The 12,011-nt window shown below is 48.7% G+C and overlaps 1 protein-coding gene across 1 annotated transcript in view; it reads left to right on the top strand.

The window, feature by feature from the left end:
• Positions 1-3,924: 3,924 nt before the first annotated feature.
• rerg (RAS-like, estrogen-regulated, growth inhibitor) overlaps positions 3,925-12,011 on the top strand; it is a 29,619-nt gene continuing 21,532 nt past the window's right edge. The window contains exons 1-2 of the mRNA XM_037461960.2: positions 3,925-4,064; positions 7,908-8,043. Of these exons, the coding sequence (XP_037317857.1) occupies positions 7,983-8,043 (61 nt within the window). The 5' untranslated portion in view covers positions 3,925-4,064; positions 7,908-7,982. The remainder of the gene's footprint in view (positions 4,065-7,907; positions 8,044-12,011) is intronic.

Below are 12,011 nucleotides of genomic sequence, written 5' to 3'. Positions count from 1 at the left end.
AGACAGATCTCTTTAACATTTATATAATTATGTTTTTATTCATTTTGATTCCAAACCAAAAATCACAGGATAATCTTTAAATTAACTTAACCTAAAATTAGTCAAATTATGTAGAAAATATATTTTGGATCGTTTGGATCTTCAGTACCAACAAAATTTGCCAAAAAGTTTGCGCCATGATGAATTTTGATTGCCATTTTGAAATAGATCCCTGTAACATGGATTATTCAGAGGCGATGCAAGTGCACCTTTGGACACACCCAGGCGAGGGAGGAATGTGGGAGGACCCCCCCCCCCCCCCCCCCCCCCAAAAAAAAAACACACACCTAAACATCAGATAGAAACAACGATTGTAGGAGCCATTTGTGTTTATTGTTGGCATGATATTTTGTTTTGTTTGGACATAATTATATCAGCATTTTGGACACTAGGTGGCAGTGATAAGATGGACATGGGTGTATAGGTGGGCATAGGTGACAGGAAGTGGGAAACCAGTGTCCCCTCGGTGCAGGCATTTATCCAGAGGTGTCGACGCACTTTGAAGCAGGGCCGCTCTGCACTGTTGCGCTCCTCAAACTGCACTTATGTGGAATCTAAGAAACTGGCTCCTCTCTTTGTGGGTCTATTTCCAATCTCTTGGGTCATTAACCCTGCGATCTCAGATCATGCTCTACTACTCATCAATCACTCTCTTAAAGCAGCCAATAAGGACCCCAGTATACGGCGACTTAGCCTACGTTGGCTACATGACAGAGTTTATGAATTTTTTTCAAAACCCATATTGATGTCTATTTCGAAGCCAATACTACTCAAACATCAGCGTCTGCTAGATGGGAGGCACTAAAGGCCTATATACAGAGCCAAATGATCAGCTGTACAAGCAGCATATCGAACAAACAGCACCTAAAACTGGTGGAGCTAAAAAAAGATATTAAAGAACTTGAGACCGAAATCAACCTCAATGATACAAATGAGACTAGACAGACTGGCCAGTCACTTTTCAGACATTTTATTCTCAATTTTATGCATCAGAAAGTCGAGCCACATCTCACACACTCCAAAACTTCCCAAGTGGAAATACCACTGAAATTCACAAAAGATTTAAGAATATGCTACTAGTCCCTTTACAGAATGTTTGAAGAATCACTTGGAAATGATGAGCTGCCCCATCTCTGCGAAGCGCACTGATAACATTGATATTTAAACCAGGTAAGCCCTCCACAAAGTGTGAATCCTACCGTCCCATCTCCTTAATCAACAACGATGCAAAAAGTATTGCAAAGATACAAAACATTTGCCATCTATTGTGGACTCAGACCAAAATGGATGTATTAAAGGAAGACAGGGCTCTCACAATATTTGTAGAATGATCAATATCATACACGCCAAGAAAGACGTACCTGACACGGCAGTGATCAGACTTATTTGAAGGGATTAGCCGCTTTGGAGTAGGCGACTACTCCCTTAGCTGGATCAAACCCCTGTATCATAACTCAAGTGCTTCAGTAATCACCAACTATGTGGTATTGTTGGGATTCACGATCCCCCCGAGTTGGTTGATGAGAAAAATCCGGCATGTCAATCAATCAAAGTTAAAAAACAAAACATTTATTTAGAAGAGACAAAGATACATGCGAGCACCTGTCGGTCAAACTGTGACCTCTTTTATATCCCCCCCCCCCTCCTCTTCACACAGTCACTTCTGCTCTGTACTTCATTTCCTCAGCACAGCAACACTTGTGTTACCTTATGGTCTTATGGCCCACTTCATTACCCTATAGCCTAGTTTGAAGCGGTTTTGACGGGTGTTGCACAGAATGTTTCTGTGGGTGGGTGGGTTGGGGGAAGGGGGGGCGGGGGTTGTGGATAGTTGTTTGTCTTTACACTTCTCGTCATACTGCTTTATATGTTCTCTACAGCACAGCGTTGTTTCCTGCGTCATCACAGCATTTGTTTTACAAGAAAACCAAACCAAACCAAAAATCACAGCATAAACCTTTTTAAATGAATGTGACAACCTAAAGTTATTAAAGTTATGTAGAAATTATATTTCGGATAATTTGGAGGTTCAGTACTCACCGGAGAGGTGCGTAAAGCGACGCTAATAAAATATGTTTAGTATATGTTTATGTAAGTGTGACCGCTGGGCCCTGGAATAATGGTGGCATTCAACAAGTAATTGACCAGACACAAATTATACAATTTTGAGCAATTTATTTGGCGAAATGAGACTTAAAAAATAGGAAAATATATGTTTTTATTTCATTGTATTAAATGTAATCATTAAAAATACCAATTATAACATATGTGCTCCAATGCTAACCAGAAAGAGAGAAAGCCACTCTCAGGGCTGGCCAGTAGCGGCCACAACGATGGAGGACTAAGGGGCTGGAATAGAGCACTCACTACGCTCCGTGCCACACATTCATACACACACACCAAATCAAGAAAAGAGGCAAACTGAAAATGTACAAGTGGTGAAGGGAGGTGCAAAATACCACGGCATTCAAAAGGAGTGATGGTGCAGCAGTGAGTAACTCTATCACCAAATGACACAATGAGCACCCAATCACAGGGTTCAATATATTAAAATGAACTAAGCACCAAACAAACACAGTAAATAGTAAATAAGTAAATCAAGTAAAGAAACAACAAAAACGAAATTAAATGCCAATTAGATCCAAATAAAAAACTGCAAGGCACTCAGCGCCTGTAAGGACAAGAAAGAGTTAACACATGTAATAAATATTCCTCCTCTACTTGTAAACTGGCATTACCTAGTATGACTACAAGAGAGCGGCTACGTCATAGCAGGCCGCCTCCTTTACACACGCAGCAGTCTGAGCCAGCGTCTAAAACACAAAAAGGAGAACTGAGAATTCACTAAAAAATGAGGAGCACAAACACACCTACCAGGCCTTCAGCAGTGAGAGGAATACCCGCCCCAGGGACCACGATTGGCGCAAGTGGCACAGGGATGTAGCGTCAGTACGGGTGTCTGCTGTGTGTTTATATATGAGTGCTAATGTAATGGAGTGCGGAAGTCTACGTACCGGCTTGGGGGGGAATTCCCTCCACGGCGGCTCATTAGGGACAAACAACCCACCGGTTACATTAGTTTGCGCCTTGATGAATTTCAATGGTCCATTTTGAAATAGATAATTCAGAAGTCAACCGTCGGACAAACCCACGTGAGGATTAAAGTAAAATTGCAATTGGCCACTGCAATGAATTGCGATGAAATTTCCGACCAAACAAACAAACTACGGCCCATTGCAACCTTCCCACATGCGGACTCTGGGACTTTTGCTGCGCGCTCCCACTAACTGCGTGATGGTTTTCTGTCCCACTCCTATAGTTTAAGGGCTTTCTGAGCCTTTTATGAACCATTTAAGTGGGCTTTGAATGTGGGGGAATCAATGGAATCACCCACAAGTCATTGTTGAATAATATATTCATAAAATAAAGCCTTTTGCCATGGACCAAAAACAGAGAAACTTTTTAAATTAGCTCTATCGCTTGTGAGTAAAGAGAATATTTTTTGGACGTTGCCATGGGGACATGACATGTGGCAGTAGAGCTGTCCCATTCATGTGTCATATGCCAGGTGACGTCAGTAAAGTCCCTGAAAGCCCAGGGTTTAGGGTCTATGGGGGACATTGGGATTTGGGACTTTAAATCATTGCAATTCAATTCATCGAGATGGTTAATCTGGTGTAATACCTCTTCCTGCCCTTAGAGGTCACTCTCCACCCTCGGTACGTGGATGCAGCGGCATGCAGCGGCAGTCCGGTCGGAGGCAGCAGAGCGTTTGCTCCGTATATCTCCACCCATCCTGCGTCTGAGGGACTCATTCATCTCCGTCTGAGCGGCTGCTCGGTCCTACTGCATCTGTCCATCCAGCTGTTTGATATCCCCTCCATTCATCCAGCGGCGCGTCCGCATCTGCGTCCGGGAAGGTCAGACGCATCTAGTGGAAAACCGCAGACCTGGCAACTTTTTTTTCTCCAGAATTGATCAGCGTTTGATCACCGGGAGAGTCTTCCTCATTCAGCGGTCCCCCGGTAAGTCTCCCTGGCGGTGTTTGCGCGTGAGACGCGTCCCCTCTGGACACGGACCCGTATCCCTGTGGGGTGAAAATGATCCAACCTGTTATGTGGTTTAGTATTTGACCGACCCAATGGCAGTATCCATTTCTCTCACAGCATCATATGTATATCTGTTGATCTCTAAATATGTTACAATGGGCATTTGTTCAGTCACCTTTGTTTTTACAATGTCTCAGATGAACAATTATGTAAAAGTTGTATAAATCTTTTCAGTCGTTCTCCTTTATCAGTTTTTTTTTTATCATGCAATCACCAAAGTGAAACTCTAGTTCATCTCCACGTAGGAGCCCTTTGTTGTGACTCTAGTGCTCCAGCCCCCTCCACCTTGCCCCCTCCACTTCCGAGGACATAATTGGAATTCACAAGCAGCATCTGGCTGTTGCGTAATAGCTCACATCTCAATAGGATTTAGGGTCAGTCGACACATCCAACACAGCTACTCGCCAAACCGGGGTGCTGAGTCCTCAAGGAGGTCGTAGGTAGTGTACCAACTAAAATGAGGATGGAATGAAGGAAGATTCCTATGTCCTCTATAACAACAAGTTACAGCAACTCAGCTGACATCCATATAAATGATACAACTTGCATATCGGCTCCATTGAAGGGAACGTTAATAGGGACATAATGATGACATTTACTTAAATACTACATGGTTTTGCTATTATGGAGCAATGTATTTATCTCAACCTCCCCACTTTGTTTGAATGCAAATGCAAATTCCTTTGTTAACAAGAACTCATCCAGCCGCCTCAACTTTATATTAAACTTTTTTCTTCAACTGCATCACAGAATATTCTAAATTGTTGTACTCCTTCAGCTACTCAAGTAAAGGATTGGAATCCATCTCAAAATGCGGGTGACTCATAGAAAAGGTTTTGTTTTGTTCCTGTCGACGGCAGAGGAGGAATAAATCTTTTCAGCCTTGTGATGACAAAATTGGTCCAAATGGTTTCAGCATGAGAGCGCTCTGACAGAGAGCGCTCTCCTCTGGATGAAGACACGGGCGGTGAGTCCGGTGGCAGTGCAGCAGTTTACTGCGTGCCCTCTGATGACAGGCCTGTGGCTTGAAGGCTTTATGTAGCTCGTGGTGCAGCAGGTTCTCCTCCCATGGTCTGGAGCTCCGGCTGGTCTGTAATCAGCCTGAACCACAACGGCAGCACCACCCAGATTCATTTCTCAGGGTAAACATGACGGAAAACGCCAGCTGGGAACACAGCGGAATAAAATATATACTTGGGTCCAGTTTGACAGTTTAGATGCACAGCGTCAAGTGTCAAACTCAAGGCCCGCGGGCCACATGTGGCCACGTCATTTTATGTGGCCCGCGAGTGCTTAATTCACATATGTGAGACTCGGGCCAAATCCGGCCAGCCAGGGTGTCCGGCTCCCCGACCAGTGCGGCCCGCCGCCGCAGTGTGCACGAACCTGAAATGAGTTTGACACCCCTGCTGTAGAGCGTGTTAAAAAGAAACAGGAGGCATGAGGTTCATTGTTGATCCAGGCTCATGGAATTCTAACCATCGATTGAATGCATTTAATCTTCAGTCTGAAAAGCAGCATCAGTTCTTGTGCCAAGTTATTTGGCACGACTTGTCTGCATCAGTGGTTGCTCATTTCTGCCCTGGATTTTATATAAGACAGTCTGTAGTTATTTTTAGATTTGAGTGTGTCACTGTGACGGTATGTGTAGATGTGCATGTATTGTTTTGTAGACCTTTTCAAATTCTTGCTATAGTTAGTCTTTTGCAACATTGTGACTCATATCAATGAATTTAGAGAGACAACTGAGGTGTGTGTGCAAGAGAGAGAGAGAGTGAGGATGGTGGGTGGAGCGGGCGGATGCCATAAATGGCAAAATGCGAAGTGAGTGTATTCCTCTTCATCCCCTCTCGCTGGTGGTTCCCTGCTGCTCTGTGGGAGAGGGAGGGGAACAGGTGCTTTTGTGCGTGTGTGTGCGCGGCAATTAGAACGGGAAAAGATGAGACATTCAGCACCCTCACCCCCCCCCGGCGACACCGCTAGCGCCCGCCCCCCCGTTGACCTCTAGAATATCTCCCGATTTGGGTCGTGGCTTGTCATTAAGGGGTGATGGTGGGTCCCGGAGCCAGACCAGTTGAGAACCACTGTCTTAAAGCAAAGTAGTTTCAGATTTCTTTCTTACTTAACAGATAGCCTACACTGCACCGTTAACAATGGATTTGCCTGAGGTGGAAAAGTGAATCTAAAATCTAAAAATGGGGGAAAAGCCTCAAATTAAGCTAGAAAGTCAGAACAAAATGTTCCTGTTGTCATTCTTAGTAGCACGAGAACATCCTTGGGGTATGACGCTCTGTTTTGACTATGTTGTCTGGTTGGCAGAATCCACATTAATCTGGATAAAAATAATAAAATTCAAAAAAGACACTCACGGGTGCCACGATGGCCTCTGCAGAGAGAGAGAGAGAGAGAGAGACAGTGATGGATGATCGACCTGCGCTTGAGCCACGACAAGCGCTACACTGCCAAACCATACATGGGCATGTGTGTGGTGGCGTAAAAAAAATGTAAGTGGTTAGCTTAAATAACTTGAGTTGGAGCTGCACAGGATGAGGAAACAAGGTGCTGGAAGTTTGCCACTTCAACCAGTGAGAAGCTGGCTGACATGTCTCTGGCACTGGCGCACGCACACAAAGACATTTCTCAGCTTTCCTTTAATCAGGCAGCGTGCGCTCAACGTCTGTTTTCAGTTGCTTTCTCCCGTTGTTCTTGCTCTATCTCATTTCAACCAACAGAGATTGACGCGGATGAGGGAAGAGATTTTCACGACAGCCACCGATGATCATTTCTGAAACACTATACATCGTTTCTTGGAACAATGCCAGCTTTTTGTCACCTGTGAAGTCTTTTGATTGGGTATTGTGCCAAAACACTTGAGCACGAAAGCGTATCGCCTGAACATTGGGTAAACCGCGTTAACCTTTAACTCCCCATCCACAAACACTTCTGTCCCAACTGGCAACCAAACCCTGCATTTCCCCCATCAAGGGAGTGCTGCTCCCGCCACTGAATACGTGCACAACACTCACCAGCCCTCTGTTTGTGTTGTTGTGTTATCTCTGTCAAACCTACTGCTACGGCCATTCTGCAACGACTCTATCCCGGCGTTCCTGGGTCATTCGGATTCTAGGTGGAAGTGTAGTTGGAGTGTTTGAGGCAGAGGTTTAGAATCAATTACCCGGGGAGATAACTTCTACTGTTGTGGTTTTTTTAAACAGACCCGCGCTTGACTGTTTGAATGGGCTGCAGTCGTGTCTCTCTTTGGAATGACTTCAGCGCTTAGCGTGCGTTACTCTACACTCCCCTGCCCTCTCTGTGGAAAAATGTCCAAACAAGGATTTATGAACCACTTACTTCACATAAATACGAACAGAAAATGGAACAAACATGAGTAACTCAACTTTTAGATAAGGGCTGAATGAATATAAAGACAATAGTAAGAATATACTTTTCCGATACAAACTACATTGCAGTACAAAATAAACAGGCACAGAATTATATTAGTGGTAATTTGGGGTTCATTCTTGATTTATTTAAGAATGTAACTATGGACTTTTTTCAGTCTAGTCATGATGCCTCCAATTACTGTAGGACTTTCATGAATGGTGGTGGGTGCTAAAAGTAGTAATACTGACAGAAAGGAATATACATTTATAATGTTTAATGCCATAGAAACAATCTAGTTGTTAGCATTGAACTGGGCCTAAGAATGAAAAGAACCACTGCATTGTGACATTCAACCTGTCCATTGTGTTTCCTCAGAGGCTGTGAGGATGGATGGCTGACCTAGGAGCTCACCGATTGGTTCGCTGATCTTCGCTGGCCTCAGCCGCCGCCATGGCCAAAAGCCCAGAGGTGAAGCTGGCCGTCTTTGGCAGAGCAGGGGTGGGAAAGTCAGGTAAACATCTGGATCGAGTGTTCAAATAAGTTGAAGTTTGTCGTAATGTCAAAAGTCTCGAAATACGACAATTTGTCTTTGACTGAAATCCCTTCACTGTTTCAAAGTGGTACCATTTCCAGATAGAACATTTGAGAGAGCTTTCCTCTTGGGTTACTGCAAGTTTCACGGTGCGCTTTAACCCCTTTCAGCCTTGACGCTTTCCTCAAACATCGTGTCAGTATTTTTTATACCTGCCATGATTTGTCCTTTCTTCTGTTTGCGTAGTCAGTCTTACCGGGGGAGCTTGTTTGCGTTCTGGCTGAACACACTCTCCACCCAACAGATTAGTCCGTTGAGTCACCATCATTTGGTTTCGGCATTTCTCTCCGAGCTACGTTAGCTTGGCCGGGGCCCTTTATGTTTTCTCCGGTAGCTAACTCGATAACGAGGACCATGTGTTTCCTGCTGGCGGCAAATCCAGAAGGATGGCCTGTGCAAAGCCATCAGCTGTTGGAAAACATACTTTCGATATTGTTATGGATTGTCTCTGACCCCAAGTGCACGACACCAGACACAGCTTAGGTTTAGCCGGAAAACGGCGTAGTTTATTTCACAAATTAACCAAATACGAGAAACAAACCAAAAAACGAGAACTGCCTCCTTAATTGGCAGGGGGGAGAAAAAACAAAAAAAAGGCAACTCCAAAAACTTCAAGTCCGTGGGCGCTCTTAGTCCAATCAAAAAATGAAAACTCACACGATACTCACAGGGAAAACAAAAACTCTGCGTAGGGAATTCCGGAAGGGTTTCCAAGAGGAGCACAGGGGAAGAACAATCAACCCTCTCTGGGGAAACACAGAGCACGAACTCACAGCGAGCCACTGGCAGATCTGCTTCTTAACCTCCCTGTGGGATGAGCTGACGAGCTGCAGCTGTGGCGATGAGCAGAGCGGCGTCAGGTGTGCGACTCTCTGGCAGGTCGAGCCCTAACACTACCCCCCCCCTCCAAGGGAGCCACCCGGCGACTTGCCAGGCTTCTCGGGATGGGCTCGATAAAAGGCGGTCAGAAGCCCCGGGTCCATGATGAGCCGGCGAGATACCCAGCTACGGTGCTCCGGGCCATAGCCCTTCCAGTCCACCAGGAACTGGTACCCTCGCCCCCGACGCCGAACGTCCAACAGTCGGCGAACCCTCCACTGAGGGTGTCCATCCACGATTGTGGGTGGAGGTGGGTCCGGGGCAGGAGGCATCAGAGGACTGCAGGCGACGGGCTTAATCCTTGATACGTGGAACACAGGATGGATCCGCATAGAAGCCGGTAGTTTCAGCTTCACTGCGGCAGGACTGAGCACCTTCGTGACCTCAAAGGGGCCCACGAAACGGGGGTCCAGCTTCTTGGCGGTTGACTGCAGGGGAAGATCCTTGGCGGACAGCCAAACTCTCTGCCCGGGGTGGTATGTTGGCGCTGGGTTCCGGCGACGGTTGGCCCCCCGGCTACTACGTTCAGCCGCTTGGAGTAGAGCGGCTCTGGCGACTCCCCAGATGCGACGACATCTGTCCAGATGAGTCTGTACCGACGGAACTGCCACCTCAGGTTGTTGTGCCGAAAACAGCGGTGGCTGGTACCCCAGCGACACCTCGAAAGGGGAGAGACCTGTGGCAGAGCTGACAAGGGAGTTAATCGAGTACTCAACCCATGGGAGGAACCGACTCCAGGAGGACGGGTTCTTGGCAGCCACACAGCGGAGTGCCGTCTCCACACACTGGTTCATCCTCTCCGTCTGCCCGTTAGTCTGTGGGTGATAACCAGAAGAGAGACTGACAGAGGCGCCCAACCCCTTGAAGAATGCCCGCCATACCTGGGATATGAACTGAGGTCCTCTGTCCGAGAGCACATCCTGGGGGAGGCCATGGAGCCGGAACACATGGCTCATCAGGAGGTCCGCCGTCTCTGACGCCGAAGGGAGTTTGGGGAGGGCCACCAGGTGCACCCCCTTACTGAACCGATCTACTATTGTTAATATCACCGTCCTACCCTGGGAGGCCGGTAATCCAGACACAAAGTCCAAGGCCACGTGGGACCAGGGACGGCTAGGAACAGGGAGGGGTTGCAGCAGCCCGGCAGGTGCCTGGTGAGAGGCCTTGCTGCGGGCACAAACGGGGCAGGCCAACACAAAGTCCCTCACCTCGTTCCTCATTGTGGGCCACCAGAAACGTCGAGCTAGGAAGGTGAAGGTGCGGTGGACCCCGGGATGACAGGCAAACTGGCTGGCGTGGCCCCACTGAAGTACCCGGGGCCTGACAGATTCCGGGACGAAAAGCCTACGTGGGGGTACGCCACTCGGTGCAGGGTGGGAGCGCAGCGCCCCCCTCACGACAGTCTCGATGCCCCAGGCCACCATGCCGATCACCCGGGTCTCGGGGACGATGGGTGCCGACTCCTCGGTGGCCAGTCCCCCCCCCTGATGTAGTCGGGACAGGGCATCCGCTTTGATGTTGCGGGAACCGGGACGATAGGTCAGGGAGAAATTGAACCGACTGAGGAAACCGGCCCAACGAGCCTGTCGCCCATTGAGACGCCTGGCCGCCCGGATGAATGTCAGGTTCTTGTGGTCTGTCCAAATGGTAAATGGCTGCTCTGCCCCCTCCAGCCAATGGCGCCACTCCCCCAGAGCAGCTACTACTGCCAGCAACTCCCGATTACCGATGTCGTAGTTCATCTCCGCGGGAAGAAAACGCCGGGAGAAGAACGCGCAGGGGTGCACCTTCTGATCTCCCACCGCCCGTTGGGAAAGGACTGCCCCCAGCCCGGTGTCCGAGGCGTCCACCTCAACAATGAACTGTCGCTTTGGGTCGGGATGGAGCAGCACTGGGGCGCTAGTGAACCTCCTCTTGAGTGACCGAAAAGCGGCGTCGGCGGCCGGGGACCAGATGAACGGCTGGGAAGAGGTCAGCCTGGTGAGGGGTTCTGCCACGACGCTGTAGTTCCGTATGAACCTTCTGTAGAAGTTAGCAAATCCCAGAAAGCTCTGCAACTTCTTTCGCGACGTAGGGCTCGGCCAGTCTACCACCGCCTGGATCTTGCGGGGGTCGGCCCGCGTCTGCCCTCTCTCCACAATGAAACCCAAGTAGTCGACAGAGGCGGAGTGGAAACGGCACTTCTCCGCCTTGACAAAGAGTCTGTTCTGGAGGAGACGCTTGAGCACCCGACGAACGTGCTGGACATGCTCCTCAAGAGTCCTGGAGAACACCAGGATGTCATCGAGGTACACAACCACGAACTCATCCAGCATGTCGCGGAGCACGTCGTTCATGAGCGCCTGAAAAACCCCCGGGGCGTTGGTAAGGCCGAATGGCATTACGCGGTATTCGTAATGACCTCGGGGTGTCTTGAAGGCGGTCTTCCACTCGTCCCCCTCTCTGATCCGGACCAGGTGGTAGGCGCTCCGGAGATCCAGCTTGGAAAAGATGGCAGCCTGGGTCAGGGGCTCGAGGGTGGAGCTCATGAGGGGGAGGGGGTACCGGTTCTTGACCGTAATGTCATTTAGTTGGCGATAGTCAATGCAGGGTCGGAGACCCCCATCCTTCTTCTTCACAAAGAAGAACCCCGCTGCCACCGGGGAGGATGAAGGCCGAATGAGCCCTGCTGCCACTGACTCCGAGATGTAATCATCCATGGCGGCCTTTTCAGGAATGGACAGGCTGTACAACCGACTGCTGGGAAGGGGGGCCCCTGGGCGGAGGTCGATTGCACAGTCGTATGGCCTATGTGGAGGGAGAGACTGAGCCCGAGACTTGCTAAAAACCTCTCCCAGATCATGATATTCCCGAGGGACAGCGGAAAGGTCCGGGGAAGGGGCACGGGGAGTCGGGCGGGGTGACGGACTTGGAGCTGCCTGGAGGCACTGGGCGTGACAGGAGGCGCTCCACTCCAGAATAGTCCCAGAGGACCAGGCAATGTGTGGCTCGTGCTGCACGAACCAGGG

Source organism: Pungitius pungitius, chromosome 2 (assembly GCF_949316345.1).
Source record: "Pungitius pungitius chromosome 2, fPunPun2.1, whole genome shotgun sequence".
Taxonomy (NCBI): Eukaryota; Metazoa; Chordata; class Actinopteri; order Perciformes; family Gasterosteidae; genus Pungitius; species Pungitius pungitius.
Note: the sequence above shows the minus strand (reverse complement) of the source record. Positions and strands in the feature narration are given on the sequence as shown.